Genomic DNA, 16,890 nt, shown 5'->3' on the forward strand with positions numbered 1-16,890 from the left:
GAAGCTCTTCCCTGTGAGGGTGCTAAGGCACTGGCACAGGGTGCCCAGAGAAGCTGTGGCTGCCCCATCCCTGGCAGTGCTCAAGGCCAGGTTGGACACAGGGGCTTGGAGCAAGCTGCTCTAGTGGAAGGTGTCTCTGCCCATGGCAGGGGTTGGAACTGAATGAGCTTTGAGGTCCCTTCCAACCCAAACCAGTCTGGATTCTGTGTGTAGTGAGGAAGAACAGATAACATTTTGAAATACAAAGCATGTATTCCAACCCAAACCACTCTGATTCTGTGATTAATGCGACACATTAATGATGAAGCCAAATTCAACAAAACTGCTCAGCCCATGTCCTACACTGAGGAAGATGCTTTGTGCTCCTCCCACCATGTGGAACTCCATGTGTTATCCTTCTAAAACCCCTGAGGGGAGCAGAGCCCATTCAGTGTTTGGGTGACTTTAGGAGCTGTGCCCTACCTGGCTTTGTGCTGCAGCCTCTTACTTGTTCCTTTCATTTGGCAAAAGGTAGGATTCAGGAGCTTGCACTTGCAGAACAGGGAGCTGCAGCGTGCAAAGGAAATGGGTTTCACTTTCTAAAGGCAAACTGCCAGATTTCACTACCCTCAGGACAAGATTTTGGTGTCAAGATGATGTGCTGCAAGTCTTTCCCATCTGGATCTTCTCTTCCTGTGGCAGCATCAGCTCCACCTGGGCTGCCCCAGTTTCTGAAAGCCCAATTTCCTTCTTGGTGCCTTTGCTCCATGGTAGAAACAGCCGGGACTGATTCATCCAGAGATTCCAGCAGCCCTCACTTGGTGTCTTCATTAAATCTCTGCTTTCAGCTACAGCCATAAATAACTGGGTACAGTTAAGGGCTCCCTGGCCCCATGATGGGAATGCACTTTCCCAGGGCAGCGTTTCTCATGCCCACACCCCACTTGGCCTCCCACCTCGAGCCCCATCTCCTGCCTGCAGTGAACCTGTGTGAAAGCAACGCTGGTGCTCGGCCGGGTGCCAGGAAGGTCCCAGCCCTTATCTTGGTGAGGCAGCAGGAGGGAGGCCCTGAAAACACTCCCCTACCCCAAACACACCAACACTGGTGGCTTTAGAGGACTTCAAATGAGCCACATTGAAGCTGTGGCTGCCCCATCCCTGGCAGTGTTCAAGGCCAGGTTGGACACAGGGGCTTGGAGCAAGCTGCTCCAGTGGAAGGGGTCCCTGCCCGTGGCAGGGGTTGGAGCTGGAGGAGCTTTAAGGTCCCTTCCAGCACAAACCATTCCATGATTCCATGTTTACAAATGTGCTCATCCATGCAGCAGGGAAATCAAAGGTAAATGTGAATCTTGGAATGGGTACAGTCGAATGCTATTGAGGAAACGTGTTTGTACGTATTTGACTGGATCCTGACACTGAATTTTAAGATCATCAGAACTACAGAACCCTTTTCTTTCAGTTCAGCTGAGATGATGATGAATATGATCTGCTTGAACAGATGAAACCTAAGAAGAAAGAGACCCTGCCATTTCTTCCATGATTCAAACTAGGGATCAGGTTAAAACTTACAGGATGCTGTCAAGAAGAGAAGCCAACTATGGAATACACGAGGAGATTGGAAATACTCCTATCAGCCTTACAGTTTCAAGTAGTTTTAGGCATTTTGAATTACAGATGAAGAACTTTACTATTGCTCTTCAGTATTTGATTCTCCGCTGGTGGTAATACAGAAGGCGAGTGATCTTTGCCTATTACGATGATGAAAGGAGCTCAAGCACAGCACGGAGGGAGCAGACATAGTCCCAGTGCTCAGGAAGTGGGAGAAAGATGCCAAGATTTTGATACTGAAAATGAAAATGCAAAAGAAAAGGTCCAGACTGGAGCAGCTCTTGGGGCCTGGGAGCAAATCAGAAACCATAACTTACATACCATTAAGCACAAAGCATCAAATTACCTTGAGGAGAAGGAGAGGTTGTGTCAGAGAGCTGGGTAACAGCAGGACCTGGTGGGTTTATCTACAGCACCAAAGCTTCCCTGTGCTGCCCATCAGTACTGCTCTAACCTGACAAGGGCAGCACTTGGGAAGAGGGGCTGTTCCCTCTGCCCCAGCCAAAGCATCAGTTGTGGCCTGAAGCATAGGGACAGCACCTGAATTAGATGTCCTTACTGGGATGACAAACTGAAGTGCCAAATTGAGAGGAGAAAAAGAGTCTGGAATAACACCAGCCATTGGAATAACCTCCTCAGGAAAGAGGTGATGCCCCAGCATTGGACACTGTTAAGACTGGGCTGCACAGGGTGCTGGGACATCATGTCTAGGTCATGCTTTGCCAAGAAAGGTTGGACCAGATCATCCTCGAGGTCCCTTCCAACCTGGAATTCTGTGATTTATGGACCTATGAAGCTGACTGGAGACGGCTTCCTACTGAGATGTACATCAATCTGCTGGGAACTGAACTGAGGATGCCAAGGAGAAGTCAGCTGGTCACAACTCCACTGTGAGACGTGCAAGGTCCTAAAGGTAAAACACCAAAAACCAGTTTGTGAGAGCAGCAGCACTAAAAACTGATACTTAACTTGAGAATACCTGAAGGATTTGAACAGTTCAATGGTTCCGAGTCTCTGGACCACAATACTGCTAGAAGATTAAATCACAGTAACCCTTGAAGTGATCTCCCGTCTTCCTCAGACCTCGCACCGTGTCCACTCATGTAACAAGAAACAGATCAGCCTGAGCTGTCCAGTTTTACTGTAGGGAAGCACAGGAGGGGTCGTTATTCACACTGAGCTCTGGACAACTGGAAACTATTTCCTCACTGCTCTTTACTTGCTAAAAATACCTCTCTCCCCTTCTCTAACAATTGATTTATGAACACAGGTCACATTTGGCTGCTGCACTCTAAGGTTTCACACATCAAGTGCTCCTAGGAAACCCCACCAAAGGATTCCTCCTCATAGGAGCTCCTCAGCCTCCTGAAGCCCTGCACACAGCAGCAATGCACAGACCCACTTTCCAATGGGAATGCCAGAAGGACCACGTTGTTTGTAAGTTCTCACCCCTCCATGCTCCTGGCTCACCTCCTATGGGGAACGCTGACAAGCTGCCTGCTGGTTAACTGAGAGCACGTCCCAGTGCTTTGGCTGATCAGAAAGAGTGCCAAAAGTGAACTGAAAACCTGGATGGGTTTTCTCACCTCAAGTCAGATGGGATCACATCACCCAGAAACAGGCGCTGTGAAGCTTGGTGGGATGGGGTTAGCAATTCTCCAACCCATGGTATTTAATCTCAGTGTTCCTAAAGACACAAAGGTGCAACAGGAGAGCTGGATGATGGACATGAGTGTGTTTGATTCCATTATATCTTACAAAACAAGTAACATACCGTGTGTTGCTGTAACTCAGCCTCCAGGTCCTGCTAACTGAATTCTGCTGCTTGCACCAACAGCTTCCTCCTCCTCCCGCTCGACAGCAGAGCAACCTGTGCCCTCACCAGGACTGCACTTTGCTGCAGAGGAGGTAAAATAGCTCAGGATTTAACCTACATCCATCGGCAGCTTCACTTTAAGGTGCAATTCCTACACCGGAACAACAGCACTTGAGAGTATTTATTTGGCTTTACTACGAACGTAGGTACCAATGCACAAAGGCAAGGTTTAGACACTCAAAAGGAACCCAAACCGACCCAAAAGACCTCACACACACCCACACTGCTCAGCTTTGCTTCTGAGTACTGTAAAAATAACACTGATTCCTGTGCTTCAGCATTTACATGGTAAATACACAGCAGAAAACCTGAAGGCTTGGAGGAGAACCTCCTGATAAGGAAAACTGAAGGTAGGACCCAATTAAATTACTACTGGAATGGTGATTGGGAACTGCCTGGGTTCAATATTGAACTGGCTTGAAGCTGCTCTTCACTGGATGAATAACGCCTGCATTGGGCTGTCTGCTTCCTAACACAGAAGACCAAAGTTCTTCAGCAGCTTTATATCTGTGCTTGACTGTTTGAACCCATTATAGACCAGTTTGGGTTGGGTTCGCTCTTAGAACACATCATATTGCTTTCATGTCAGCCAAAGAGCCCATAAATACGTTTCTCACAGCAACAGGCTTCACCGCCTGGCAGGTTTGGGCATTATGTACACCTTGACAGGCTTGCTGAAGGGGATGGTCCCCTCTATGCCGTTTTCAGATGGTGGCAGAGCCTCCAAGCTCTCGTTCCAGGCAGATTTGGGCATTTTAGCAGCCGCCTTGCTCCGGTTGGAGTTGTAAGCCAGCAGCAACCGCACTTCGATCTGACAGGGCTCTGCAGAGGAAATCAAACAGAACAACCCAAAGATGACTCATGAGGTTCAACCAGGCCAAGGGCAAGGTCCTGCCCCTGGGTCGGGGCAATCCCAGCACAAACACAGGCTGGGGGAGACTGCATGGAGCAGCCTGAGGAGAAGGGCTTGGGGTGCTGGGTGAGGTGAAGCTCCCCATGACCCGGCTTCAGTGAGTGCTTGAGCCCAGAACCCCCCCTGTGTGCTGGGCTGCACCCCCAGAGCGTGAGCAGCAGCTCAGGGAGGGGATCCTGCCCCTCTGCTCCAGGGAGACTCCAGAACTGCAGCAGTGCTCCAGCTGAGACAGCACCAGCACCACACCGAACACAAGGAATAACCTTGTCCCACACTTACCCCACAGCTCAGCCAACACCTCCCCAGGGCTCCCCTTTTCTCCATATCATCAACTCTTATCTGTAGCTTTTAGTCACCTTCTGCTCTTCCCCCATCAGTTAACATGTGCCTTGTAGCTGGGTGTTCTCCTCCCTAAGCACACACTTAGCACTGGCCTTCAACAAGTTCCATTGTCTTGAATGAAGGCAATTTGTCCATTTTGAATTGTGACCCTGCTTGTGTCCTCCCCACATTTCATACACCCAAGTGCCAGTGTCAGCGTTAATGGTTAAAGTAATGGCATGGGGAGACACCAGAAGAGAATCATAGAATGGTTTGGGTTGGAAGGGACCTTAGAGCTCATCCAGTTCCAACCCCCTGCCATGGGCAAGGACACCTTCCACTAGAGCAGCTCTCTATAGATCTTCTGATCATCCCTTAGGACCATACTTAAAACACTCTTAGAGTGAAATAAAGACTTGATGTCGCTCCCCCTGCTACCTTTAAATCCAGATCCTTCCAGTCCTAGAAACAATACTGGTTTTTTCCTCTCCAAACCAAGCTAGCAGGATGAACGAGTACACCAGGGAAGTGCTATATAAAAAGGAGCATGTGAAAGAACACAGCACTAAAGAAAACTCTGTTGGTTAAAACCCCATCACCAAACCTTATTTATAACAGCTCAGAAAATAAACTGCTCAAATAAAACCCACATTTGAATAAACGTGAAGGGATTCAAAAGGAAACGGGACAAAGGGAGCTGTGAACAAATCCTCTGCTTTTGTTGTTTGAAGTCCACAAGCCAATTACTGAAGCACTTCCATGGGGACGTGCGGATGCCAACAGAGACTGAGTGGGAATGCTGGAGGATTTCATCCAGGCTAAAGGGTGGGGGGTTTTAGGGCATTATTAAAAGGGTGAAAGTTGCATCAGTGCTGGAACTGTGCTGTTGGGTACCCACAGTTCCAAAGGTTCCTGCCATGCTCCATTACCTATCAGCTCTAAGCCAGTGAATCACAGTGAGTCAGCTTACCCTGACTCCCTGCCCCTAACTGAGGCTGCAGAGCTGACTCCTACAACTGATCTTGCTCTGCATGGAGATGGGTGATGTTCTCTCCTGGTTTCAGCTGGGATGGAGTTGATTTTCTTCCCTATACACATGCTCCCCAGCTTGTGGCAAGCAGCTTCTCTCCCACAAGAGCAGCCCCTCCAGTCACCTATGGAGCAGCAATGCCTGCCAACCAGGGGAGACAGATACTGCTCAAAGGCTGCAAGAACAAAGTCTGAGCAACTAAGGGCAGCACCACCAACAGCTTTAGGCTCCAGGATCCCAAAAATCCTTTGGTGAGGCACTGGACCAGGCTGCCCAAGGACGCTGTGAATGCTCCATCCTTCCCAGTGATCAAGGCCAGGTTGGACACAGGGGCTTGGAGCAAGCTGCTCTAGTGGAAGGTGTCCCTGCCCATGGCAGGGGCTGGAATTGGATGAGCTTTAAGGTCCCTTCCAGCCCAAACCATTCTATGGATCCTACATCCCCAAGACTGTGGGCATGCACATCTATGAGCAGGAGACTGGGATCAAGCCAGACACGCTGTTATCTTAGAGAAGCACAGCAACACAATCACATGAACTTCCATCACCATCGTTACCTGTCCAGGCTGTGTGTGAGAGGTAAACCTGAGTTATCAGTCTGTGCCTTCCCGGACCGGGATTTCGGAAGTCTGCTGGTTTAGGATGGATGAGCTGTGCTTGTCCATCTGGATACAATACCTAGAGAGAAAAAGAAGGAAACAACTGAATGGCAACTGGGCTGGGGATGTGCAGAGTGAGAGCTGTGCTGGTGGGTTCCGTCTGAGTTTGGAAGGTAAGGAGGTGAGCTTCAGCTTGGAGAGCCAAGAATCCAGACCATCCAGACCCATAGCACAGGTGGACATAAGCCATCCACTGACACCAGCTCTTCCTCTGCATTGTCAACAGAGGTTTTAGTTTCTGCCATCAGTGAATTCATGCAGTTTACTTGGCATCGCACCACCCTCACCTCCCCACCTGCGTTTGAAACCAGTGGTTCAGTAAAGTTAAGTTGGAAATACAGAGCCTGCATAGAATCACTGCCTGGTGTGGGTTGGAAGGAACCTTAAAGCTCATCCAGCTCCAACCCCCTGCCACAGGCAGGGACACCTTCCACTAGAGCAGCTTGCTCCAAGCCCCTGTGTCCAACCTGGCCTTGAACACTTCCATATCCCTGTACCATTCACAACAGCTCCTCTTGCTCCTCCTCTTCCCACTCCTCACACTGGAAGTACAGCACGCTGTCCATATGGACATGAGCAACATGCTCATGTCCATACCATGCTCCATGCATGGGGAAGCACAGTGTGGAGCACAGACCATCAAGGTGCTCAAAGCAAACCCTCAGGAGCTGCACACTCAAACCAAACTCAACCCAGAGCACTATACACCACACAGACCACTTTCTCAGTGTGGGGCCAAACCCCAGAAATCCAGCCTTCTTACTAATATCAGTACATGTAGAAGTACTGACATCAAAGTGTCCCTAAGGCACAGTCATGTTTGGATCTATGTCAAGCAACTGCTTACCTGAACTTTAACACTTCCCTGGGGATCCTGCACATGTTCCAGAGTTGCATCAACATCCAGAGCCACCACCAGCCCCGAGGTGAACCTCAGGGGGTTGTCAGACTCACCAGTGGGCTCGATGATGTTCGCAGTAGCTCTGTGGAGCTGTTGGGATGAAAGGGGTTGACAAAAGTAAGGAGGTGAAGGGAGGAGGGAAGAGAAAAGAACGCAATCGCTGCTGTTCTTCATGGAGAAGTTGTGGGTTGGAACTGGATGAACTTAAGGTCCTTTCCAACCCAAATCATTCTAGGATTCTATGAACTTTGGACTCTTTTAGATAGTGCCAGGAATGAAGTCTTCTCTATATTTAGCAGTAGCCCTGGGGATGGTAGGTAAGAAGAAGAAAGCCACTGAAGATAGACTGACCAAGAACCTGAACTCTAAAAGCTTCATGGTATGTTAGGAAGTAATCAGATGCAAAGACAGTCCACAAGGATAATGCATCTAATCCTCTGTGTTGCTCTGACCTGCTCTGGAAGAGGAAGGTGGAGGAAGGTACTTTGTCGCAGCGTTGTCTGAAGGATCTTGACCACTTCTGAAGGTTTGGATGTCACAAGCCGGGGCATTAAGTCCAGCAGTTTATCTACAAAACTGCCCTGCATGTGTGGGAGCTCAGAGATGAAACACCTGTGTTCAGAATAAAGGAAAACCACACACTTCCTTCAGCATTACTCATTAAATACATTATGTTATTCAACGTGACGCAATGGTTATTTCCAGCCAAGCTACTTATAGAACCATGGAGTGCTTTAAGGGCCCTTCCAACCCAAAGCTCCTCCAGCTCCGACCCCTGCCACGGGCAGGGACACCTTCCACTGGAGCAGCTTGCTCTGAGTCCCTGTGGCCAACCTGGCCTTGAACACTGCCAGGGATGGGGCAGCCACAGCTTCTCTGGGCACCCTGTGCCAGCGCCTCAGCACCCTCACAGGGAAGAGCTTCTGCCTTATCTCCAACCTGAACTTCCCCTGTTTCAGTTTGAACCCATCACCCCTTGTCCTATCACCGCAGTCCCTAATGAAGAGTCCCTCCCCAGCATCCTTGTAGGCCCCTTCAGACACTGGAAGCTGCTCTGAGGTCTCCACGCAGCTTCTCTTCTCCAGGCTGAGCAGCCCCAATGAGATGATTTTTTGGTCCTTTCCAACCCAAACCGTTCTATTATCCAGACTGTGGAACTCATCACTGCCAGTGGGATTTCCTGAGAAACAAGGATGAATTTTGGTGATCCTGAGACTCGGCGCAAGGAAGAGACACAAAGCAAATGAGCAGTTCTGTTCACCAGCTACTCAGTGTGCTGAGCATTAGGGAATGGTAGATTTCGTTCCCTTCTTTCATCACTTAACCAGCTACAACTGCAAAGCAGATCATGAATAAACAGGAATTGAATCAGAACTAGAGATGGAATTCTGCTCCGGCAACTCTGGATACCTGCATCTCCAGGTTATCTATCCAATTCCCCTCCAGGTCAATGGAAAAACACTGGGCATCCCTTTTTGGCCTATTTTAGCCATCTCAATTAGGAATAGAATGATAGAAGCACCTTTCCAGTGAGAGGAGAGCTGAGTGAGCACTTCAGAAGTAGTGGTCATTCAACATCAATGTCTGGGCGAGATGCCTCCCACCCTGAGCATGTAGATGGTTCATTCACAATTCAGAAACTTGTGATAAAGGGATATTCCTTCCAAAGAAAGCTCTTCCATTGATCCCATGTTTAAAAGGGGGTTTTCTTCTTGCTTAAGCACTAGCTCATGATAGCAGTCCCCGAGGTAGGAGAGCAAAAGGGGAAGGGAGACACAGAGATGAAAACCAAATGGGATATTCCCCAGTGACAATCGTGGGGGGAACTCTGTAGCCTACAATGAAGGAGCAATGAAGTTTCTCACCTCTGAAAGGAATCCACTTCTTGCAGGAACTTCTCACACATCCCAAATAGGGGCTCCACTCTGTAATGAGGAGAACATTCCTTGCCTTAGTTTTAACCAAAGGAAATGGGCTTTGGGGCACATTTTGGTGTGCTGGGATCCAGTTCAAGCTCCTATGAACTTACAATGTGGAGGCCAGAACAGTGTTCCCCATGAGAGAAGGAAACAAGTTGCCATCTCCCTCCCCAGATTCATATCCCCTGCCCACAGCCATCTGCATAAGACACTAAGTAAGTTCCCAAGGCCTCTGTTAGAAAACTATTGACTTTCTGCCTACAAAACAAGAGGTTAAAAGGCAAATACACAACAGAGCTCCACGGTAACACAATAAACTGATAGCATCAAACTTGAAACTGAAGGAATTGGGTATATTAACCCACTTTGCTCTAATTCCCCCTAATTCTAACCCACCCAACCCCATTCATTGACCTCAGCAGCCAAAATGAGCCACATGAAGCCTCCAAAACTTGCTACAACTCAACAAGTAATTCTTAATGAAGCCAACACTAGTGCATTCTTTAATACATGACTTAAATACAGCCCAAATATCAACTCTACAACATTTTTAACCTATTTTTATGTTCAGAACGAAAAGAACTCAACCCCAAAAACACATCCTCCTCATATATTTGTCATCTACTACAGTATCAGTTATGAGTATTTATAATACTTATTTAAATAGTATTTCTACTGTAGATATAAAGGCAAAAGGCAGCTCTGGATTCTTTTAGCTAATGGATAGTGGCATGTTGTGATGTTTTAGGTGCCCACTTTATCCTTGCTGGGTGATAACCAAAGCTTAAGGAAACTGAGCTTAGAGTTAACCCCATGAAGACCCTTTCCCCAGGTCCTCCTTACCCTCTGGTGGTCCGGGCAGTCACTATCAGCTGTAAGGCCTTTGCCTGCAGCCTCATGTGGTGAATGATGACCACTTGTCTGCTTTCCACCCCGCTGTACATGAACTCCATCTTGTATGTTTCTTCCAAGATCTGTCAAAGGGGCAGCACAAGGGTAAGAAACCACGAGGCTCTGTTAAAGTGCTGCACACAGCAGGTTTGTGATGGCACTGAGCTGTGCAGTGCGGTCAATACGATGGAGGAAGGGATGCGATCCAGAGGGACACGGACAGGCTGGAGAGGTGGGACCATGTGAACCTCATGGAGTTCAGCAAGGTCCTGCCCCTGGGTTGGGGCAATCCCAGCACAAACACAGGCTGGGGGAGACTGAATGGAGCAGCCTGAGGAGAAGGACTTGGGGTGTTGGGTGAGGAGCAGCTCCCCATGACCCGGCTTCAGTGAGCGCTTGAGCCCAGAACCCCCCCCGCGTGCTGGGCTGCACCCCCAGAGCGTGAGCACCCCCAGACCCAGCTGGTTCCACCTCACCTGCTTTGCTGCAGCAGATGCCAACGCGTTCTGCTTCAGGTACAGAGGAGCTGCCACGTTCCACAGCTTCTCCTGCAGGGCCTGCACAAGAAACACCAAGAACTGATGGTAAATGCCAAGTTCAGACTGAATATCCTAACATTGGGCTAGATGGGCTCGGGAGCAGGGAAGATGCTCTGTCTCACTGCTGTACACCAGCAGGTTGATTAAAAAAGAGCCAAAGATTCATTTTGTTCTTTTAAATATAACACAGGGAACCAAGGCCTCCAAGTTACATATTCTTGCTGTAAACAGCAGATGATTTTTTTGCTTCACTTAGAATCATAGAACAGTCAGGGTTGGAAGAGACCTTAAGATCATCCAGTTCCAACCCCCTGCCATGGGCAGGGACACCTCACACTAAACCATGGCACCCAAGGCTCTGTCCAACCTGGCCTTGAACACTGCCAGGGATGGAGCATTCACAGCTTCCCTGGGCAACCCATTCCAGTGCCTCAGCACCCTCACAGTAAAGAACTTCTTCCTTATCTCCAATCTAAACTTCCCCTGTTTCAGTTTGAACCCATCACCCCTTGTCCTATCACTACAGTCCCTAACTGACGCTGGCACAGGGTGCCCAGAGAAGCTGTGGCTGCCCCATCCCTGGCAGTGTTCAAGGCCAGGTTGGACACAGGGGCTTGGAGCAAGCTGCTCTAGTGGAAGGGGTCCCTGCCAATCCAAACCGTTCTGTGGTTCTGTAACTAGCCAGGTTACTGCATAAATGATGTGCCAGAGGAGGGAATCAGGATGATCAGAACACCAGGAAAACTGCTCTTTCATCATCCAGCAGTTTTCAGCACCACATGGAAGTGCACAGCTGTGATGAGGGCATTTCCAAAGAGCAGCCCAACAAACCCCAGGCGAAGCCAGACCTTGATGAGGAGGAGCTGACACTGAAGGTAAGTCGCAGTGAAGTCTGCCATCCCTGCCAGCTCTGACTGCAGCTCTCCAAGCCTCTGAAGATCACTGAAGCATGTGGAAAAGAAAGAAAAAGCCATTAAGACAGCAAGAACATTAACCTAAATGCACTCAGAATGCAGCAACAATGAGGCCATTTCTGCATCCTGCTTTTATCCTTAGAATAAGCACCAGAAACAGCAGCAAAACCCTCACTGCAACACAGTCTACACCTTGGGCCTTGGCCTGTCCTCTCTTCTTGGACACCAGCACAGCAGTGGTGTGTCACTGTCAACCCACATTACTGACAGCCCTATGGGAACCATACAGCACAGTGGTTCCAGCTTGAGCTTAAAGCACTCCAGACTTGTACAGCAGCTAATGACCCATTTCTGTTACTCTGCTGGCACATCTCCTCATGTGGGCTGGGATAAAGTGTTTGGAATGTGTCAGGCTCACCCAACCAAGGGAATCTGCAGTATAGCTGCCTTTTAAACCAAGCTGCATCCCAACATAATGATATCTCTCCAACTTGCTGTTGTGTGTTGTGTGGTGTAAGCATCTCCTGTAAACCAGAAGTAGCTTTTTAACCTGATTGAATGAAAAATGACAGGTAATGGAATGCAAAAGGCTTCAGTTCTCTACCCTTAGACACATTTTAAACTCAAAAGCGTGTATTTGAGACCCCACTTGCAGCACTGTGCAGTTCAGGTGTCCTCAACATAAGAAGGACATGGAGCTGTTGGAGCAAGACCAGAGGAGGCCACAAGGATGCTCAGGGGCTGGAGCAGCTCCTGTATGATGACAGGCTGAGAACACTGGGGCTGTTGAGCCTGAGGAAGAGAAGCTGCATGGAGAGCTCACAGCAGCCTTCCAGTGTCTGAAGGGGGCTACAAGGATGCTGGGGAGGGACTCTTCATTAAGGACTGTAGTGACAGGACAAGGGGTGATGGGTTCGAACTGAAACAGGGGAAGTTTAGATTGGATATAAGGAAGAAGATCTTTACTGTGAAGGTGCTGAGGCAGCAAGCTATGAGATTATCTGTATAATTTGCAGCTAAAGGAAACCTCAGCAGGGAGGGTTTGTGCCTTCCTTCAGTGCAACAGCAGCAAAGCCAGCCTGAGCCTTACATAGTGACTCCATCCCAGAGGGAAGAGGAGACTCCTAGGTGCTTACTTCCCATGTCCTACTTAATGCCTTACAACACACCAACAGGGATGTCACCTCTTAGCTAACAACCAGGCAGATATTCTATTTCCCACTCTTCTGCTGTTCCCAATTCCACCATTTCCTTACAAATCTCACACAGATTCCAACATCCCAGCAAGACAGAAAAGACCCTGTTGTGTGGATGGAGGAACTAAAGCACAAGGAGTGATTTGCTCAGAAGCATGCCTTACAGCTTCAGAGGCTGGGGGATGAGTGTCAGCCTTCAGTGTGGTCCCAAGTAGACCCCAGCTCCATGACACTAATGCTAAAGGAGGAGGGATGTCCCATCAGAGAATCCACTGCTATGAGCTGCTTCCATCCATTTCCAATTGGTGGGGCAGTAAACTCTTGCCCTCTGCAAAATAATCTTTAACACTTTGGTTTGGTCTTAAATCCCCCTTTCTCTTAAGCTGGCTCCTGGGTGGTGATCCCAGCAGGAAATAAGCCAAGGCAATGATTTCCATTGGCTCCAAAGCATCACTGGCCTTTACTGCATGCAAGTTACACATGAACCATCTCCAACATCATTGCTACACACTCACAGTCTGTGAGGTTTCCAGGCCCCCAACATGCCTGTAGGACCAGGATGCTCTGCCAAGAGATGACCTTATCTAGGTGTTCCTGCTCCGGCAGGGGGATTGGACTAGATGATCTTTTGAGGTCCCTTCCAATCTCTAGCATACTGTGATACTGTGACCTGTTTTAAGCATTTAGTGCATTAAATGCTTTGAGGTTGTGTTTTAGGTTGTTTCAGCTTCAAAACAGCTGAAGACACAACCAGGTAGTGCTCACAGTTAGGTTCTGAGTGAGGAGGAACTGTTTATTCTCCACTGCAGGTGGGTGTCAAAGCAATTCACAGCTACACGTGCAGAAGAGGCAGCTGTCTGGGAGGGAATGAAAGAGAATAAAGCTCTTTGGAATGCCATATTCCAAACAAAGGATTTAAATTGTTTTTCTGCCCCTCAAAATAAAGCTCTTCTCCTCTTTGCAACCAGGGGAACTGCATCAAAAGGAACCTTTTCAAGTGTTTTGTTTGTCTGAATCAGTCTAGAGATGAAACAGAAGAGGCAGCATGAGATCCACCTTCTGAAGCCACGCTGCAGACTCTAATGACATAACAGCAGAGAGCAACACACAGGAACATTGCTCCAGGAAAATCTCTGATCTTCAAACTGATGGAGAATGACAAAGCCCTCTGTAAGTGGTAATGAAGAACCCCACAAAGCACCAGAAGCACATCCTCTCCTGCTGAATGAAAGGCCACATGGAAAATGGAAGAGGAAAGGGGATAATGTCTCCCCCTCCCCAAAATCAAACCCCTTTGTTCATGTATGTTACAATTACTACAGTCCAAATGAGGGACTCCTATAGGGACAGAGCCCTAGGAATGACACACAAACTGTCACCCATCAACCAGAAAAGCCTAGAGTGTATTTTACCACAGCAACAGCCCAAGAAGAGCTTTCTTCTTCCTCTTAGAATCATAGAATAGTTAGGGTTGGAAAGGACCTTAAGATCATCCAGTTCCAACCCCCTGCCATGGGCAGGGGCACCTCGCTCTAAACCATATTACCCAAGGCCTCATCCAACCTGGCCTTGAACACTGCCAGGGATGAAGCATTCACAACCTCCTTGGGCAACCCATTCCAGTGCCTCAGCACCCTAACAGGAAAGAATTTCCTCCTTATATCCAATCTAAACTTCCCCTGTTTCAGTTTGAACCCATCACCCCTTGTCCTACCACTACAGTCCCTAATGAAGAGTCCCTCCCCAGCATCCCTATATGCCCCCTTCAGATACTGGAAGGCTGCTATGAGGCCTAACCATGCTCCATGGTGCGATGCTACCATGCTCCAACCATGCTGCTATGAGCTCTTACCATGCTCCAAAATGCTGTCCCCCCAAAATGCACATTGATTGTTCAGTGAAGGCCAGCCAGACCTGAGACCATCAGTTCTACCTTACACAGACCATCAGTGTTGTGTTATCACGATGCTCTCCAGAGGAAGGCTCAGGTTAAGTGCTCAATGGCAAATTACAACCCCAATACTCAGAAGTAAAGCAGCTGCCACTGAGAAATTGGGAATCCTGAACAAGTCTCCATACACAGGTGAGCTTCCAGCCTTACCGGATGGTGAATTCCAGCAGCTCCTGGATGCCCTGTGGGTCGAGGTGCTGAAGGTTGTAAACCCTCTCCAGGCTCTGATGTAAGAACTGCTGGGAAGGATCTTCATGGGGTGTAATGCTGGGAGAGACAGGGGAGGACACCAGCTTCCTGCCTGGCAACTGAACAAGAACAAACACATGCAAACAAAGGGTAACGAAGGCAAAAAGTCCAACACAAGCAGAATAGATGGTGATGGGCATAGGTTGGTCCTGGGGAGATTCCAGTGGGACACGAGAGGGAAATTTTTCCCATTGAGAACAATTAGCCATTGGAATAACCTCCCCAGGGAACTGGTGGAGCCCCAGCACTAGACACTGTTAAGATAGGGCTGGACAGGGTTCTGGGCATCTAGTCTAGGCCATGCTTTGCCAAGAAAGGTTGGACCAGATGATCCCTGAGGTTCTTTCCAACCTGGGAATCTGTGATTCCATGATTCTATGAAGTAACAACAGTGCAAAACACTGTCACATTATTTAACAACTTACAACTGAGAGCTCCAGGTCATTTCTCAAACCCAGTCTGTATGAAGGATTTAGAGCCTGCATCTCAGTTAATATTCCCCATGTGTAATCCACTTGCAGCTGGAGAGCTTCAGGTTAAACTTCTACAGCCCTTTGAGGGAAACATCTCCCTCACCTGGTAACTCTGACACTGAGAAGTCAAGGGAAGCCCAAGACCACACAAACTGCCACTGATTTTATCAGCTGCTGTAAGACTTAAAACCAACTTCAGTCCCACCTGTACTTCCATGAAGGAAACATACTTTAAAGCAAAAGGGAATACATCTCACTCGTGAGCATGAGCAGGGGCTATGGCACTTCCCATATGAAGACAGGCTGAGAACATTGGGGCTGTCCAGCCTGGAGAAGAGAAGCTGCATGGAGACCTCAGAGCAGCTTCCAGTGTCTGAAGGGGGCCTATAGGGACACTGGGGAGGGACTCTTCATTAGGGACTGTAGTGACAGGACAAGGGGTGATGGGTTCAAACTGAAACAGGGGAAGTTTAGATTGGATGTAAGGAAGAAGTTCTTTACTGGTTGTGAGGCACTGGAATGGGTTGCCCAGGGAGGTTGCGAATGCTCCATCACTGGCAGTGTTCAAGGCTAGGTTGGACACAGGGGCTTGGAGCAAGTTGCTCCAGTGGAAGGTGTCCCTGCCTGTGGCAGGGGTTGGAACTGGATGAGCTTTAAGGTCCCTTCCAACCCAAACCAGTCTGGGATTCTATGACAGACATGGAAGACACCAGCAACAGTCATAGCAGAGGTTATGAATAAACCAAACCAAAGTGGTCCAACTTACTCTTAAGGGAGGGACCAGATGAGAGAGGCTGTCCCGCAGATAGGCATAATGTCTGAACGTGTGATCAGAGAACAGGGCAGGCATCGTCGGGCAGCTTTTAGCAGCATTGAAAATCAGAACCAGAACAGCAATGTCTATTGAAATGGAGTGTTAAAGAAAACAAACCAACAGCAAGAAACCCCAAAACCCCAAAGCATTCTATGATGCTATGAAGAGCAGCTCCTTGGGGATGGCAAGTTAAAACAACAGCTCAACAACCCTTTTTTTTCTGCTTGAGATTTGCTTGGGAATGATCTGCTCATTCTTTACAGCTTTGGAATGCAAAACCCAGAGGCGGGTGTCTGAGTGGAGGAAAACCAAGGACAAAGCACAAACATTACAGGATGGGCCATACTGGAAGAAGGATTTTAGTGCTGAATGTGGGATGGCTCAGAGGTAACACAATGGACAGAAGCCAGGAAGTACAAATGTAGAACAGGCTCATCAGGTGGAGTTTCACTCCTCCTCATCCTCAAAGCTTACTCTGGGCTTACCAGTGTGATACTCAAACACCATCTAAAACTGAACATCTGCCTTCAGAAATTGAGACCCCCCCCACCCTGCAGCCCTGATCCAGCTCTGGGGCAGCAGCACAAGAGGGACGTGGAGCTGTTGGAGCGAGGCCAGAGGAGGCCATGGAGCTGCTGCGAGGGCTGGAGCAGCTCTG

General features: G+C 48.6%; 1 protein-coding gene across 2 annotated transcripts in view; it reads right to left on the reverse strand.

Annotated features, from left to right (window-relative positions):
* Positions 1-2,711: 2,711 nt before the first annotated feature.
* The window catches only part of INTS4 (integrator complex subunit 4), a 33,492-nt gene continuing 19,313 nt past the window's right edge, over positions 2,712-16,890 (reverse strand). For both annotated transcript variants that reach the window (XM_061351395.1, XM_061351394.1), the window contains exons 14-23: positions 16,185-16,318; positions 14,847-15,004; positions 11,484-11,577; positions 10,573-10,653; positions 10,049-10,179; positions 9,152-9,211; positions 7,739-7,898; positions 7,233-7,376; positions 6,284-6,404; positions 2,712-4,285 (exon numbers count right to left, since the gene is read on the reverse strand). In XM_061351395.1, the coding sequence (XP_061207379.1) occupies positions 4,092-4,285; positions 6,284-6,404; positions 7,233-7,376; positions 7,739-7,898; positions 9,152-9,211; positions 10,049-10,179; positions 10,573-10,653; positions 11,484-11,577; positions 14,847-15,004; positions 16,185-16,318 (1,277 nt within the window). In that variant the 3' untranslated portion in view covers positions 2,712-4,091. The remainder of the gene's footprint in view (positions 4,286-6,283; positions 6,405-7,232; positions 7,377-7,738; positions 7,899-9,151; positions 9,212-10,048; positions 10,180-10,572; positions 10,654-11,483; positions 11,578-14,846; positions 15,005-16,184; positions 16,319-16,890) is intronic.

The sequence above is a fragment of the Neopsephotus bourkii genome, unplaced genomic scaffold (assembly GCF_033783945.1).
Source record: "Neopsephotus bourkii isolate Nb327-2 ecotype Australia unplaced genomic scaffold, CSIRO-AGI_Nbou_v1 NB_580, whole genome shotgun sequence".
NCBI lineage: Eukaryota > Metazoa > Chordata > Aves > Psittaciformes > Psittacidae > Neopsephotus > Neopsephotus bourkii.